Raw genomic sequence first — 17,471 nt, 5'->3', positions numbered from 1 at the left:
CTCCAGAATAAAGCTCAGACTCCCCTCCCTGGTGCTCCAAGCCGCCACCATCTAATACCCCCGCCACCCTCCCAACCCTGGCTCTCCAGCCTATTCTTACAGGTTTCTCTGCACAAATTCTAGGTTCTGGCCCAAAGAGTCCCTCTCTGGCTCCTTTATTGTGCCAGATCCTCTACACACTGCTCTTTTTTTTTATCAATATAAGTAAATTTATCTCTATGCAGAAATGATTTTCTCAATGACAGAAAAATAACACTATTTGTAGAGTCAGGAAATACAAATATATCTATACACATATAACCTATGTTTGTGTAATCTAGGGCATATGTTCAAGTTTTACACATTAGCAAGCCATTCTGAATTTCTAATATCTCTAGGAGATATTAGAATCAATACACACCCGCTCAAGCTGTTTCCTTTTCCTGGAATTCCTTCCATCTTTCTTCCTATCAAATTCTTTCTATATTTTAATTTTTTTCCTTCTATATTTTAAATTTAACCTCTTGTTTTGAAGTTTTATTGATTTTTATCCTAACTGTCTTCAAATATACATCTTTTGCCTAACTCTGGTGTAAGAAAATAAAAGACTAAGGGATGCCCTGCCCATATCCCACCCATTCTGCATCCAGGATCTTCTATTTTTCTGATGAAAGAAGAAAGGCACATTTCCTCCTCCCGCTTCCTTCTCTTCTGCTCCATCCCCAAGCCCCTCATCCGCTCACCTTGTCTCCTTGAAATCTTGAGGGAAGGTTCCAGAAGTAGGGGCTGGGGAGCAGGCTATGGAAGCTGGAGAACACCAACTCCCCGGGAGCGGGGGAAGAGATGCCTTCACTCGTACTGTGAGTGCCCGCAGCGTTAGACAGACTGAACTGGGAGTGATCACCAGCACCAGAGGCCCCGTGAACCTGGCAACGAGGGGAAGAGAGAGCTTGGACCCAGGGGCAGGCGGGAGGTCCTCTGGGTGCCCCAGAGCCCTTGCCCAGCTGGAGTCCATCAGGTACCCTTGGGACGACTTGCCAAAGGTTTGTGCTCGCCCTGAGCCCAGCATCACCACCACAGCACAAAAAGGCATCATTATCTAAATCGGGATTGTGATATTTCAAGGGCCCATCTAAGTAGGGAGGCCCCCCACCAATGGTGACCCCAAGCCTCCTGGTGCCTTACAAGCAGTTTAGTGAATCAAGAACTGAAAAAATTAATATTTATTCCTAGAGTTGCAGCCCTTGGGCACATAGTGAGGTTGGTCCTTGGTTTATAAACTGTGTCACCATACCCAGTGGGATAGAACATGCCAGAACTTTTGATTAGATTACTAATAGTTTATTTTGTTTTTCCAAAGAACTAGCCTCTAACCTTATTTATGAGTTCAATAGTTCTTTTACTTTCAATTTTATTCATTTCTCCTTTGATTTTTAGGATTTCCAATTCAGATCTGGGGGGTTTTAATTTGTTCTCTTTCTAGTTTTTTAAGCTGCATGCCCAATTCATTAATCTCCTCCCTCTCTATTTTATTGATAGAATGCCAGAACTTTAAGAGACCCAAGTCATCTCCATTCCAAAGAAAAGAAGCAAGGAAAATATTTTTCTAATAATATTTTAAAAATAGCATTAATATAGTATGTGCCGAGTGCTTTGTAAAATCATCTCATTTGACCCTCATCATAACTCTGGTAAAGTGGTTGCTGCTATGATTGCCATTTTATAGATGAGGAAACTAAGGCGCACACCGAAGTTAAGTGACTTGCCCACAGTTCCACAGCTAGGAAGTATCTGGATTTGAACTCAGTTTTTCCTGATTCTAGGCTCAATGCTCTCTCCATTTGCATCATCTAGCTGCCACAGGGGCACCTCACTTCAGGGGAACCAGGATTTTAATCATCTGAACCATCCAAGCTGCTATGCTTTGGCCAATGACTCAGGACCTGCTATCCCTTCCCAGAGTCTAGGATTTTTTTTTTGAGGGGAAGAATCTGCTGCCAGGGCAGGTGCCCATTGTCTGACTTTGTCATCCAGCCCCCTGGGGCCCCCTCATACCTGGTCCCGATTCCAGGAAGAGCTGGTGCAGTAGCGGCTCACCCCCATGCAGAAGCACTTGAGGCAGCCGTCCGGGTTACTGGCGCTCAGGTGGAAGGTGCCATCCGAGCACTCATTGCACAGGCGGCCGACCACGTTTGGCTACAACAAAGAAGGGGGCTTGGTGTTGGCTGAGGGGGGCAGGTGGAGGAAGGGGAACCCCCTCCCACAAAAGAGGCCAGGCCTTGGCCTTTTGTTTAAACAGTTATCTTCTCGCTTAGTATTAATTCTTTTTTAAATCCTTCCCTTCTGTCTTAGTCAATGTTTATTTTTTGTTATTTTTAACTATTTTCCCAAGGTTATAGGACTCATTTTCTCTCCTTCTCCTTCTCCTTCTCCTTCTCCACTCCTGGAGTTGTCAAACAGTTCCCCTGGGTTATACATATGTTATTAGAATTGATATTTAGACAGAAGGGAAGGGTTTTAAAAAAAAAAAACCCAAACCATACAATGTAATGGAAGGAACACTGGACTTGGCAGTCAGGAGACCTGGGTTCAAATCATAAGTTCAAGGCTGATTTGTGTGACTTTGGACAATTTCCTTCTTTTTTCTAAGTCTCAGGTCATCAGTCCCCCATCAAGGGGAGATGATGACATGCTGTTGCTTTTCGGTGGTGGTCAGGAAAGTGTCTTTAATTTTAATCTTACAGCTGAGGAAACTGAGGCTGGATTTGATTTAATTTCATTTACTAAATTTAATTTTAAGTAATAAACAAATAAAATAAAAATAAATAATTTAAAATGCTTCTGCCAAGAATCTCCTGGGCAATGCCTGCCTAGTGCTTGATGTACCTTGCAGCGGCAGGATTCTCCAGAGGTGCCCGTGCTGCCCCGCTCATCACAGCGCACAATTGCCTGGTCTGGGGAATAAGGTGGAAGGAGGGTTAGGGTTTGTGTTGGCAGGAGTTGGGCAGGGACAGTTCCAGAAGGAGGATGGCAAGAAGGGACGTGGATAGGGGCAGCAGCCTCGGGGAATGGGGTTTTGCCAGAGAGAAGGGCATTCTGGGCATCCCACAAGGCCCAGGGGCACTGGGGAAAGGGAGATTCCCAGGCTGGCATGACTCACTGGTGATGGGCTTGCATTTGCCGTTAGGTTGAATCGGGTTGCCTTCATAGCCAGGGGCACAGCTGAGGAGAGAAAAACCTATGTCAGCACAGAGTTCCTAATGCCAGCCCTTTGTGGGATGCCACCCAATGCCCACTTCTCCTTGGACTCTGCCCTCACCTCTCACAGCGGCGCCCAGTGTACCCGGGGGCACAGGCATCGCATGTGGCTTGGCCATCCGTGTCCAGGAAACAGGTGTCAGAGAACCTGTTGAGATCAGAGGGGAGGTGGCATAAAGGGCATTAAGAACCGAGAAATAAAGGGGGCAGGTATGGGGAACCCACAGGATGTTATGGCAGACACTGGACAGGTGATGGATGCTGGACACTGAGTCGGATGTTGGCACAGTGGAGCCAAGGTGTATCCAGGTCCAGAGAAGGTGCCAATGTGAGCATCAGCAGCTGTTCATCATCCAGGGTTGAAAGTACTCACCATCCCCAGGACACTGACCTTCGGGAGGCATCGATGTAGGGGCAGGGGCAGGGCCGACAGGCAGTGGGAGTGCCACGTGTGGCATCGCCGAAGAAACCCGGTTTGCACTTGTTACACTGTGGTCCCTCCGTGTTATGCTGGCAGTTCTGTGATGGCAGTGAAAAAGGGGCTCAGGAACAACCAGAGACTCCTAGGGCTGGAGAGGAGCCAGCCCAGCCTCCTGCTGTGGCACACAACCATCCTGAATCTGCTCGAATCCTCCCAGGGACGGGTAACTCATTACCTCCTGCCTCAATGGTGAAGTGGCTCTGATCACCATAAGTTCTTTCTATTGAATCTAAACCACTTCCTCCTTGGGGGTAAGTTGAGCTCTAGTCCTAATTTCCCCTTCTGGGGCCACATGGAACCGGTTTCTTCCCTTCTGTTCCATGACCACCCTCAGCCCCTCCTAAAATGCCTTGCCCCAAAATGAATGACTGTCTGGATGGAGCCCATCCTGCCTGCCTCGAGATCACAGGGACTGTCCGTGCCCACGGGAATCACTCACCAGACAGTGGCCATACACAGGGTCACAAGAGCTGGCATGGCCATGGCAGTTACACCCAGAGCAGGTGCCCAGATAAGGCCCATTGGGCACACGGGTGAAATGGGCATCGCAGCTCTCACAGGAAAGGCCAGAGTAACCAATGGGACATCTGGAGTGGGGGGACAAACAGAATCAGAGTTAGATGTGAAAGGAGCTAACAAGGCCCTTCATCTTACTGATAGTAATAATAATTATGATTACATAGAATATTATATATTATAAATAATTATAAATAATATATTATTAATTAGTGTTATATATTTATTACATTATCTATATAATATGAAATATAACAATCTATTATATTCTATAACATAACACTACATATTCTAATATAACATACTCTATAATATAGAACATAATATATATTCTATAATATATGTATTCTAATATATCAACATATTCTATAATCTAGAACATAATATAGCATATATTCTATGATATAACATATTATATATCCTATAACATGTATATTCTATAATATAACATATCTGATATCATATAATGTGGAATAAATTATTGACTAATAAATATAATAATTAATAACTAATGATAATTAATTTATAACATGGCATAATAGCTGGAAGGCCAAGCTTCAAGCTGGCAAGATCTAGGTTCAAATCTCCCTCCCGATACTTGGTCTGGGCCACATCAGCCGATCCTATGGCTTATCACCTAAGTCACAGCCAGGGAGGGCTAGATCAGCTCTGGAGGAGGGGAGTTCCCATACCAATATTTCCCTACAGAGAAGCACTGCCGATTCATATTTACATAATGTGAATGTACATTCTTCACAAGAGCCCGATGAAGTAGGTTATAGGATTTATAGCCATAGGTTTTTTGGAAGTCTTTTCTTCTGTTTTAGAATCAATCTGGGTGTTGGTACCACGGGGGAGGTTCTGTGCCTCACCTGCACTCCTCCACGCTATGGACACGCCCATGGGGGGTTGGGCTGGCGGAAGTGGTGTCCATGGCAACGTCACTCAGTCCCACGCTGGCCATCTTGTTGTTGTACACGGTCTGGAGCAGCACGGCTTCCAGGTTCCGCAGGGTCTGCAGCAGCTCGGCCCTGGACACCTGCCGCCCTGAGTCGTGCACCCAGTGCTCCTGCGGGAAGGGAGACAGCAGGTCGGCTCGGCTCCTCCCCCCCACGCGGAGCTGTCCAGCTGGGTTTCCCCACAGGAGCTTCTTATCCTGGTATTCCGGACCCTCCCCAGTACCAGAATGGAGACCCCCGGCTCTCACCTCGGTGAACTGGACCTGCCGCTGGTTCAGGTGGCCGGGATGGGTGGGCGTGTGACCCCTGGAGGACAGGCGGTGACCACCCCCCAGCAGCACCACGTCGGGCTTCTGCACAGGCTCCAAGAAGCCCCGAGACACTTCATAGCGTATCTTGTAGCGCAGGAAGCCGCCATAGGAATCCACCTGACCGGAAGAAGGAAGAGAGCGGGACTCTGACACTGGCCAGAGCCTGCAGCTGCCTGGCAAAGGTGCCAACCCCTCACCGCTCCAAAGTCTGCGGAGCTTTTTTCTTCTTTTAAACTCTTCTTAAACATTTTTTTCTTTTTTATTATTATTATTTTTAGCCAATTTTCCTTTATTATTTTTTAAACTTAAATTTTTATTTTTATTCTCATGGTGACACGATTCTTGTTTTAGACAATGTTTAAAGACAATTTTAAGACAGAAAAGCAGCAAGAGCTAGGCAATGGGGGTTAAATGACTCACCCAGCATCACACAGCTAGGAAGTATCTGAGGGTTAGATTTTTCTTTTAAACATTTATCAATACTGTGTATGGATTCCAAGGCAGAAGGGCGGTAAGGGCTAGGCAATGGGGGTGAAGTGACTTGTCCAGGGTAACACAGCTGGAAAGTGTCTGAGGTCACATTTGAACTCAGGACCTCTGAACTCCAAGCTCTATCCACTGTACAACCTCACTGCCCCCCATCTTTTGGCCTATGGGCAAGGAAAGTCATATATCACATCTCCTGATGAGCATCACAATGGAAAATCAACAGAATGGAAGCTCCTTGAGGGGAGGGGCTACTTTATTTTTGTTCTTGGATGGCACAAGCACCAGGCACACAATAGGTATTTACTAAATGCCTTTAATTGAATTAGAACTGGAAGAGAGCCTGGAGATTAGACATTTATTTATTATTATAAATATATTATTATTGAGATTTATTATTATAAATATATTGCAAATTACATTATTTAAATTTATTGTGAATATATTATTAAATATGCTAGAAATTAAATTTATTATTTTTATCATCTTAAATATATTATAAATTGAATTTATTATTATTATTTTAAAAATTCATCTTATTTTTGTTGATATCTTTTGTTTCTGTCACTTTCACGTCCAAATATACCCTTCCACCCGGACCAAGACACCCTACAAAGCAAGGCCAAAAAAGGAAAGCAATGAGGGAGGAAACCAGCAGATCCATTGGTTCCTCCAAACTGGGACCCCCTCACTTTGTAAGGGGAAAGGGCATTTCCTCGACACCTCTCTGGTACCCTCTTTACAAAGCAAAGAGGAAAGAGATTACTGCTCACAGCCAGGAGCTCCCTACGTGCTCTGAGCCCTCTCCTGCGCTCCTCTGACTCTCGGCCTTCTCAGGCCTGAGATCTCCCTTCTCAGCCATACAGGTGGCCAGAGCTCTGTCACCTTGTTCCCAAGGAACTGCTGGGGCAGTGCCCAGAAGGAATCCAGGATGAGGAAGCGCCGGGACAGGTCGACCAGCTGGAACTCCTGTGACTCGAGGTCCACCTGGAGCTGGGTGGAGGACAGGGGCGGCATGCCCGGCTGTGCAGGCATCGTCACATTCACCCCTGGCAAGGAGAAGGCATGCAGTGAGGGTTCTGGCCTCTGAAGGCTTCCTCCCCTTACTCAATTTCCAGAGAGTCTTCGTCCTCCCAGATTGAATATAAAACCTATGTGGCATTGGAAGCCTCTCACCGACTAGATCCTTCCTCCCTCTCCCATTTGTTTTTTTTTAACTTTTCCATTCTTTTTTTTTTTTTAGAATCTATACTAAATATCAATTCCAGGGCAGAAGGGCAGTCAGAACTGGGCAGTGGGGCTTCAGGGACTTGCCCAAGGGTCTAAGGCCAAATTTCTTCTTTTAAACCCTTCCCTTCTGTCTTGGAATCAATATTGTGTATTGGTTCTAAGACAGAAGAGTGTTACAATGTGGCTGCTATCTAGTAAGCCCCTTGGGATCAATGCTAGGACACTGAAACATCCTCCCCCCACCCCCATCCCGGCTCCTGCCTTCCCTTCCAAGGCTGCCCTCCTCTACCCAGTCTCTCACTAGTGTGGACACAGCTGTTTCTAAGCTGTCTTCCTTCTTGGAACAGGAGCAGGCAGGGACCTTGTTTTTGCCATTCTCTGCATCCTTGGCTCAGGGTTCGGATGATAATAAACACAATAAATGCCCGCTGACCACTGAGCAGCCCCCAGACTGGGATTCTTGCTTGGGTCTGAAACTGACTCTCAGGGAAGCAATGGGGATGATGTTTGGGGAAAAAACTCCTCCATGAGGGTTCTTCTTCACCTCTGTCATTAAAAAATGGGAGGAAATTCCCCTCCTCCTTAATTTCTCCAGCTTTCATGTTTCTAAACAGTAATTTTGAAAGCAAACTAAGCTAAACGTGTCTGGTCCTAGCAATGAGCTCTGTCTTCAATTATCTTAAAAGCTGCCATATGCAGAGTGAAATCAGCAGCAACAGGAGAACATTGTACACAGTAAATGAAATATTGTGGGACAATCAAATGGGACAGATTTTGCTACTAACAGTGATGCAACGATCCAGGGCAATTCTGAGGTCTTTGGACAAAGGATGCTATCTGCCTCCAGAAAAAGAACTGCTAGAGTAGAAATGCAGAAGAAAATATATGATTTTTCACTTTTTTATTTGTGTTTTTGATTTGGAGTTTTGGTTTTATAAGATTATTCACTTACAAAAATGAATAATATGGAAATAAGCTTTGTACAATAATCTATGTATAACCCAAACTGAATTGCTTGTCATCTCCAGGAGAGGGGAGGGGAAAAGGGAGGGAAACAATAACTTATGTGGAAATTTGTTATTAAAATAAAAATTAAAAAATTAAAGATAAGATTTAAAAAACAAATTTAATTCTTCAGGACTTAAAAATAAATTTAGGATTCTTAAAAATAATAAAAAATAAAATTAAAAAAAGCCATATGGAAGAAAGATGAATTTTTTTTTCCTGCTTGGCCACAAAGGTCTGGATGAGGAGCAGTGGGGATAAAGGGAAACCTAGGAGCCAAGCTTTGATTCAAGAGAAGACCGAACGAACAATTCAATCCAAGGCAGATCATTCTCAGTTTCCTCTAGAACTAGAGGGGCATCAGACGCTGTCAAAGAATTGGAAATTGAGGGGATGCCCATCCGTTGGGGAATGGCTGAATAAACTGTGGTCTTTGTTGGTGATGGAATACTATTGTGTTATAATGATAAGCAGGATGATTTCAAAAAAAGTTGGAAAGATCTACAGGAACTGATGCAGAGCAATAAGCAAAACTGGGAGAACATTGTATACAATAATAGCAATATTGGATGATGATCATCTGTGAAAACTTGGCTACTCTCAGCCATGCAATCGTCTGGGACAATCCTGAAAGACAGATGATGGGAATGCTCTCCACCTCCAGAGAAAGAACTGCTGGAGTCATAATCTCTCACATCAATGTATTGATGTCATTTATTTATTTATTTATGCCTTTATTTTATATTATTTATGGTTTGGTTATATGACTTTGCTCTTACAACAATGACCCAAATGGACATGTGTTTTACATGACAATGAAAATTAAAAAAATATATATTTTTAAACCCTAACTAGAATCTGTCTTAGAATATGGTTTCAAGGCAGAAAAAAAATTGTTAAGGGCTAGGCAATGGAGGTTAAGTGATTTGCTCAGGGTCACCCAACCAGGAAGTGTCTGAGTCCAGAAAAAAATTTTTTTAAAAAGACTGGAAACAATTGTTCATAGGTTAGTGAAAAGTTTTCTATTTGAAAAAAAAAAAAGCTGGAGAGTAAAATGGCAAAACCACTCTAGTATCTCTGCCAAGAAAACCCTAAAGGGATTCACGAAGAGTTGGACACAACAGAAACGACTGAGTGTCCACACTGGTCACCTCAAGGGGAGTGTTGTCCAGCTATTGGACTGTTTATTTCATGAGAAGAAGGAGCTGGCATGCTAAGCTCTGCATTTTCCAGCCCAATACTCTCTCTGCACCCAGGAAGCGCTTTACGTCAATGATGTCTATTTCCATTTTCCCAACATGGCATTTCCCTCCTTGAAACCCAAAATGCCACCCTCTCACCCCTGACCCCTCTGCCCAGTCTTCCCTCCACCTTTGAAGTCGTTGGGTCTGTCGAATTGCAGGCGGATCACATCCCTGTAGCGGCTGCTGCCCTGGCACAGGCTGGTGATGCCAAAGCAGAAGCATGGCAGGCACGAAGAACTGTCTTCCTGGTAGAAATGTCCATCGGGGCAGGGACCTGCGGGGGAGGAGGGCATTGGCCTTAGGAATGGGGTCCAAGCCCCTTGTGCTACTGAGCAGAAAGAGACTGGCCCAAAGTCATAAAGGGGGAAGGGGCAAAGCTGGGATCTGAATTCAGTTCCTCTGCCTCTTTTCATTGTGCCCTGCTTTTGCCAAGCGGGAAATAAAGAGCTCCCTCTTTCCCTGTTCCAGAGAGGAGGTGGAGAACTGGCTCAAAATTCCAGCTCTGTCAAATGAGAGAATATATGGAAAGCACTTAACAAACTTTAAAAAATAGAGAATATACAGAAAGCACTTAACAAACCTTTAAAAATTTAGAATATATGGAAAGCACTTAACAAATCTTAAAAATAGAGGATATATGGAAAGCACCTAATAAACCTTTAAAAATTGAGAATATACAGAAAGCACATAAACCTTAAAAAATAGAGAATATATAGAAAGCATTTAACAAACCTTAAAAAATATTAATGTAAATGTTAGCTACTAGCTTACCAGCTGGGCAGACAAGGACAAGTCATTTTCTAACAGGCCTTAAAGGAAGGGAAGGACTTTGAGTAATTACCTGGGCAGAGAGGATAAGGGAGGGTGTTATCTTTTTTGGGGGAAGGGCCCAGCACCAGCAAAGGTGCAGAGGTGGGAAGGAACTTGGCATCTCTATGGAATGGCAGGAAGGGAGGCTTTTAAGTTCAGAGGGCTTGGGGTCACCTCTGACCCCTGAAGCTTACTACCTGTGTGATTTTGGATCATTTTACCTTCCTAGGCCTCAGTTTCCTCCTCTATAAAAATGAGAGGACTGGACTAGATGGCCTCTGAGGTCTCTTTCAGCTCTAGGTCTATGATCCTGAGCCTCAGTGCTATCTATAAAATGGGGATGATAATAATATTTGTAGTACCAACCTCACAAAGTTGGCCTGAGGAAAAACCTTAAAAGCTTTATGGAGATGGATGGGAGATGCTTTTGGGGTACCACTAACAGAAGTTCTTTACAACTATTCTCTCAATTGATCCTCACAATAACTCTGCAAGATAGATGCTGTTATCTCCATTTTATAGATGAGGAAACTGAGGCAGACAGCGGTTATGGGACTCTCCCAGTCAGTCTGTACCCCTGGCCCACTTCATACCTCGCTGGGGGATGAGCTCCAAGACACCATCCGGGATACCAAACACCATGCCTCGGGCATTCATGGCCTCACACGTGTAAGCTCCTTGGTCGGCCTCCTTCACGTCCTGAATGGTCAGGGTGCCTCGGCCCCCCTCGCTGGTCACTTTCACCCTAGGCCAGGGAACAGAGGGGCACTAAGTTCAGTCTGCAACCTCCCAGGACCCCTCCCTTCTTCATGCCATCCCCTGGCTCTTGGCCCCCGAGCCTGTGCCCTGGCTTCAAATCATCGTACCTGGGGTGTGAGGGGATGTGGCCCCAGTTAAGCCTCCAGTTAATGATGGGGGTGGGTACACCAATGGCCACACAGGTAAAGGTCACCGTCTGGCCTCGGGACACTTGAACCGACTCCTGGGGTGGGGTCACCACCTGGGGGGGCACTGTGGGCACAGAGGGGTTACTATGGGCATTGCGGGCAAAGGGGGAACTATAAATGGGGGAGTGGAAGAGGAGGAAGGGGTGCAAGGGGCAGGAAAGGGGGCACAGGACAGGTAAAGAAATGGGGACCCCGGCAGGGGGAGTTGAGGCCAGAAGCCAAGAGTGGAAGCCCCCTGATATCTGTTCTCAGATCCTGCCCCCCCCCCCAGCTGGGGCCTTTCCCCGTGTACCCTCCCTTCCCGCCATGCTCACTGCAGCCGAACTCGTCTGAACGGTCTGGGCAGTCACTCTCCTCATCGCAGTGGAAGCTTGAGGGGATGCAAGTGTTGGTGGAGACGCAACGGAACTCGGTGGGTGCACAGACATCCCCGGGGAGCTTGGGGGCTGTGAAGGTCCAGAAAGAATGGTATGGGTATGGGGGAGGCACGACTCGAGGGAGAGGGGCCCCGCAGAGCAGTCTCTCTCACAGAAAAACACACACGCATGTTCTCTCATACTGTGTCTCACGTGAATAAGGGCTCACTCAGTGTCTTGCACACACACAGAGTTCATATCAGCCAGGCCCATACATGAGGCCACACAGACACACCATCTTACTTTGGGTCAGGAGAGTTCCTGACACAAAGCCCTACAGTCAGATGACGTATCCCTAAGGGTTATATTTAAGAGCAACCACAGATAAACGCAAACAGCCGCCAACCTCATACATGTATGCTCTCCCCCCCACTCCTGCCTGGCTCCCGGGACTCCTACTGGCCCCCAAGGGAATGTGGGGATAGACCTGAAACCTCTGAAAGGGAAACTGAAGGTAAGAGGGCCCCACGCTATCTATCTTCTCAGGAATGATCCGCAAACTCTTGAGCTGAAAGGGGCTCCAACCTCTTTCTAGCCCAACCCCCTACCAAGTTATTCCAAATTCCTTCACCAGACTGATCTTCCTCAGGCAGAGATCCAGGCATGTCATTCCTCCAATTAGAAATTGTTTAACAAGCCACCACAACCACAGTCTCAGATACACATGACAATGTCAGTCACATGCAATCCCAGTCTCAGACACACAACATGACAATATCAACCACATACAAAGTCTCAGACACATGACAATGTCAGGTACACAATCACATTGTCTCAGACACACAGGACAATTTAAGTCATACATAATCATAGTCTTAGATATACAACACGATAATATCAGTCACATACAAAGTCTCAGGCACATGTCATGTCAATGTCAGGCATATAATCCCATTATCTCAGGCACACGTGACAATATAGTAGCCACACAGTCTTAAATATACAACATGACAATGCCAGACACACAATCACATTATCTCAGACACATGGAACAATATCAGTCACACAATCATAGTCTTAGATATACAACATGACAATATCAATCACATACAACGTCTCAGGTACATGCCAATGTCAGACGCACAATCACATTATCTCAGACACACAGGACAATTTCAGTCACACATAATCATAGTCTTAGATATACAACACGATAATATCAGTCACATACAAAGTCTCAGACACATGTCATGTCAATGTCAGGCATATAATCTCATTATCTCAGGCACACATGACAATATAGTAGCCACACAGTCTTAAACACACAACATGACAATGTCAGGCAAACAATCACATTATCTCAGACACACAGGACAATTTCAGTCATATATAATGTCTCAGAATACAACAGGACAATGTTATAGTCATGCTCAATCACAGTCTCAAACACACAACATGAAAACATCACACACGTCAGTCACACAAGTATAGTCTCAGACATACAACACAACAATATCAAGTCACACAATCAGTCCTAAACAACATGACAATGTTGGTCACATACAAAGTCTCTGACACATGTGACAATGTCAGTCATACAACCGCACTAAGACACATGTGGCAATGGCAACACATGTGTTGACACACAGAGCGATAGTTTTAAACATACAACATGACAATGTCACAGTCACACACAATCACAGTCTCAGAACACAACATCACACAGTCTCAGACATACATGACAATGTCAATTACATACAACCACAGGCTCAGACACATAACATAACAGTATTCACAATCTCTTTCTCTCACACACACATTCTGCCCCATAAAAGATGTCATTGGTGCAAGGATCATCTTGCAGAGGCAGATGGGGAGCAGAAATAAAGCTGATAATCTGTCCTGGACTTGTTCTCCATTCAAGGCCTTCCAGACTTTGTCACCTCCTCCTTGCTGCACTTAACCTCTGCCAAATATGGCCTTGGCCATGATTGCCTCTAGCCAGGCAGGGGATTCTGAGGGAAGCTCTCTAGAACCAGAGCATCTCATTTTCTCCCCAGCTCTGAAGCAAATGTGAATAAGAGAAGGAAGTCCTGCTGAGGCTGGAGGGGGCTGGTATCCAACCTCAGAGAGGAGAGGATGCAGAGAAGGAAGATGCAGAAGCTGGAGGACTTTCTAATACAGCTACACTTCTTGGTTTACATCATTTAGTTGGGAAGCAGCAAAGAACACACTGGGCATCCAAGCACTGAGCTCTGCTCAGCTACCAACTCCTTGCATGACCTTGGGAAATCACCACCCTGTGGCAGGCTGAAGTTTCCTCAGCCCTTTCTGGCTCTAAAAGTCTGTTTTAGATATTCTTCTAATGTTTTAAGCTACATCCTAGCCCCAGAATTCTCTGTTCTAAAGTCCCTTCCAACTCTGACATTGTGAGGGTTTTTTGGGGGGGCTTATTAAGATATTTTATTTTACCAATTACATGTAATAAATTTCCAAATAAATTTTCCAAAGTGATGATTCAAATTATCTCCTTCTCTCCTTTCCCTCCCCCTTCCTGGAGTTGGAAAGCAATTCAATCTGGATTATACACGTATTATCATGATATCCAGTGTTCTAAGGTCCCTCACAGCTCTGACATTCTCAGTTCTAAGGTCTCTCCCAGCTCTGACATTCTCTGTTCTAAGGTCTCTCCCATCTCTGACATTCTCTGTTCTAAGATCCCTCCCAGCTCTGATATTCTCTGTTCTAAGCTCTCTCCCAGCTCTGACACTCTCTGTTCTAAGGTCTCTCCCAGCTCTGACATTCTCTGTTCTAAGCTCTCTCCCAGCTCTGACACTCTCTGTTCTAAGGTCTCTCCCAGCTCTGACATTCTCTGTTCTAAGCTCTCTCTGAGCTCTGACATTCTCTGTTCTAAGGTCTCTCCCAGCTCTGACATTCTCTGTTCTAAGCTCTCTCCCAGCTCTGACACTCTCTGTTCTAAGGTCTCTCCCAGCTCTGACATTCTCTGTTCTAAGCTCTCTCCCAGCTCTGACATTCTCTGTTCTAAAGCCTCTCCCAGCTCTGACATTCTCTGTTCTAAGGTCTCTCCCAGCTCTGACACTCTCTGTTCTAAGGTCTCTCCCAGCTCTGACACTCTCTGTTCTAAGCTCTCTCCCAGCTCTGACATTCTCTGTTCTAAGGTCTCTCCCAGCTCTGACATTCTCTGTTCTAAGGTCTCTCCCAGCTCTGACATTCTCTGTTCTAAGGTCTCTCCCAGCTCTGACATTCTCTGTTCTAAGATCTCTCCCAGCTCTGACACTCTCTGTTCTAAGGTCTCTCCCAGCTCTGACATTCTCTGTTCTAAGGTCCCTCACAGCTCTGACATTCTCAGTTCTAAGGTCTCGTCTAGTTCTGACATTCTCTGTTCTAAGGTCTCTTCTAGTTCTGATATTCTGTGTTCTAAGGTCTCTCCCAGCTCTGACATTCTGTGTTCTAAGCTCTCTCCCAGCTCTGACAGTCTCTGTTCTAAGGTCTCTCCCAGCTCTGACATTCTGGGTTCTAAGGTCTCTCCCAGCTCTACTATGTCTTATGCAATTCTAAGTAGAAAAGATTTGGGTATTGTTTACCATGACATTGAACTAGCGATATGATGACTTAGTACAGCTAGGAAGGCACTTTCCCATATAAAAACCCAAAGCTTTCTTTCTCCCCCAGTTTAAACGGTGGTTTGTGGGCTCTTCCTGACCCAGGCTCATGAAGGGAAGGGGACCACTGGGCAGTGAGGACTCACGGCAATTTTCTTCATCTGTATGGTCCTCACAGTCAAAGTCCCCGTCACATCGCCAGAGCTTGAGGGCGCAGCGTCCGTCTCTGCACTGGAATTCATTGGGTTCACAGGGCAAGGAGGAATCTGGGAGGACAAAAACCAAAGGGTTGTGCCGGTGATCTCCCCACTATCCAGAGGCCCTCTCCTTGGGCTGGGAGGAGAAGAAGAGAGGCCAACAAAGGGCCCCTCAGTTCTGGCCTTATTTTACTCACCACCACAGTTCTCCTCGTCACTGCCATCCGCACAGTCCATTTGGCCGTCACAGAAATAATTCTTAGGGATACACTGCCCGCTGGTACACGAGGCTTCATGGTGTCCACAGAGCCTGGGTAAGCCAGGTGGGAGGAGGGACTGCGGAGCAACTGTCCATGGTACCTGCTGTGTGGTGGGGGCTGGAGTCCTTGGAGGAGGTACCGTAGGTTCTGGTGGCACGGTCTCTTCTGGAAATAAATAACAGCTCCCTCAAGTCATCCCTGCTCCTGGTGCCCACTCCCCGGTCCCTTTGCCGTCTTCTTACCTATCTAGCCAACTCTCCTGTGTCCTTTCTGTCTTGTTCCTCATCCCCAAAAGCCCAGTCCTTATCACAGGACTTCTTCAGCCCATTCCTCGTGCCCAGCACCTTGACGGCTCCACTCCTGAATGCCCACCTGCCTCCTCCATGCTTACCCTCCTCCCCCACCCCCCAGTCATCTTGACCCTCACCACAGTCGAGCTCATCAGACATGTCCCTGCAATCTGGCCGCCTATCACAACGATACTCTAGGGCTATGCACTCATTGTGGGTCCGGCAGGCAAATTCTTTGTCCGTGCAGAGCCGAGAGGCGGGTGTCACTGCAGGAAGATAGGGATGGTTGAGGGAGGAGGGAGAGACAGAAAACTAGGGAGCAGAGAGGTCTCAGAGCATGGGGAGGTGCCAGGAGGGATATGGGCCACAGTTAAGCAAAAGACTTGGGGAAAGATCGCTTCATGTGGATGCACCAAGGCTACATAGCCTATTGGGCATCAGAGTCTCCCAGCTTTTAAAAACCCTGATTGGGCTCTTCATATTCTCTTCTCATTCACAGGGATCTTGCTTCTGTCTTCTTTTTTTAAATTTTGGTTGCTAGGTTTCACATAGATTTCCCCCCTTTCCCCTTTATCTTTATTTTATTTAATAATTATTTATTATTAAATATTACATATAATTATGACATAATTATATATAATTAATAACAAATTTCTGTGTAAGTTTTCCAAAGCTGTATGATTCATGTTGTCTCCCTCCCTTCTTCCTTCCCACCTCCTGGAATTGACATTGCTTCTGTCTTCTTACCCTCCTTGATGCCAAGGTAGGATTTGTCACTGCTATCACCTCCTAGGTGGTCTCGCCTCCCCAGATTTTCATGTTATAATTAATTCTCCTGCCCATCTAACCCAGAAGAACCTTCCATGCTGAGTTTCCCATGCATGAGCTCTGTCCTGGTCCCCATTCTCTTCCCCCCCCTACTTTCTATCTCAATGGTTCCATCCTCTCCAATGGATTCAACTATCATTCTACAAATTTAACAACCAATCACATTCACCTATCAGCTCTACAAATGACTCTCAAATCAATACATCCAGCCCTCATCTCCCTCTTGAACTCTAGTCATATGCCACCAACTGCCTCTTAGATGACCTGTAGACATCTGAAACTCAATACATTCAAAAGAGTGCCAGCTTATTAGCTTCCCCCTTGAACCCGTCCCCTTCTTCTGGCTTTTCTATTTCTATAAAGGATAGAGATCCTTCCAGTTACCCATGTTCCCAGCTTAGGAGTCATCTTCAACCCCGACTCTCTCTTACCTCCCTACCACCTTCCACCATGTTGTTTATTAACTCTTCATGATCCCATTTGGGGTTTTCTTGGCAGAGATGTCAGAGTGGTTTGCCATTTCCTTCTCTAGCTCATTTTACAGATGAGGAAATGGAGGCAAACAAAGTTAAGTGATCTATCCAGGGTCACACAGCTGGTGAGTGTCTGAGGCTAGATTTGAACTCTGGAAGATGAGTTTTCCTGACTCCAGGTTCAATAGTCTATTCACTGTGCCACCTAGCTAAATGGC

General features: G+C 45.6%; 1 protein-coding gene across 6 annotated transcripts in view; it reads right to left on the bottom strand.

Moving 5' to 3' along the window:
- HSPG2 (heparan sulfate proteoglycan 2) overlaps positions 1 to 17,471 on the bottom strand; it is a 173,273-nt gene that overhangs the window by 81,114 nt on the left and 74,688 nt on the right. For all 6 annotated transcript variants that reach the window (XM_056795621.1, XM_056795623.1, XM_056795625.1 and 3 more), the window contains 17 exons: positions 16,090 to 16,218; positions 15,600 to 15,827; positions 15,352 to 15,471; positions 11,541 to 11,672; positions 11,146 to 11,290; positions 10,873 to 11,024; positions 9,597 to 9,743; positions 6,876 to 7,039; positions 5,442 to 5,621; positions 5,107 to 5,303; positions 4,158 to 4,305; positions 3,629 to 3,756; positions 3,299 to 3,385; positions 3,140 to 3,201; positions 2,866 to 2,933; positions 2,035 to 2,175; positions 723 to 905 (listed from right to left, as the gene is read on the bottom strand). In XM_056795621.1, coding sequence (XP_056651599.1) covers positions 723 to 905; positions 2,035 to 2,175; positions 2,866 to 2,933; positions 3,140 to 3,201; positions 3,299 to 3,385; positions 3,629 to 3,756; positions 4,158 to 4,305; positions 5,107 to 5,303; positions 5,442 to 5,621; positions 6,876 to 7,039; positions 9,597 to 9,743; positions 10,873 to 11,024; positions 11,146 to 11,290; positions 11,541 to 11,672; positions 15,352 to 15,471; positions 15,600 to 15,827; positions 16,090 to 16,218 — 2,411 coding nt within the window. The remainder of the gene's footprint in view (positions 1 to 722; positions 906 to 2,034; positions 2,176 to 2,865; positions 2,934 to 3,139; positions 3,202 to 3,298; positions 3,386 to 3,628; positions 3,757 to 4,157; positions 4,306 to 5,106; positions 5,304 to 5,441; positions 5,622 to 6,875; positions 7,040 to 9,596; positions 9,744 to 10,872; positions 11,025 to 11,145; positions 11,291 to 11,540; positions 11,673 to 15,351; positions 15,472 to 15,599; positions 15,828 to 16,089; positions 16,219 to 17,471) is intronic.

Source organism: Monodelphis domestica, chromosome 4 (assembly GCF_027887165.1).
Source record: "Monodelphis domestica isolate mMonDom1 chromosome 4, mMonDom1.pri, whole genome shotgun sequence".
NCBI classification, from domain to species: Eukaryota; Metazoa; Chordata; class Mammalia; order Didelphimorphia; family Didelphidae; genus Monodelphis; species Monodelphis domestica.
The sequence above is the reverse complement of the archived record's forward strand: the minus strand, read 5'-3'. Positions and strand labels throughout refer to the sequence as shown.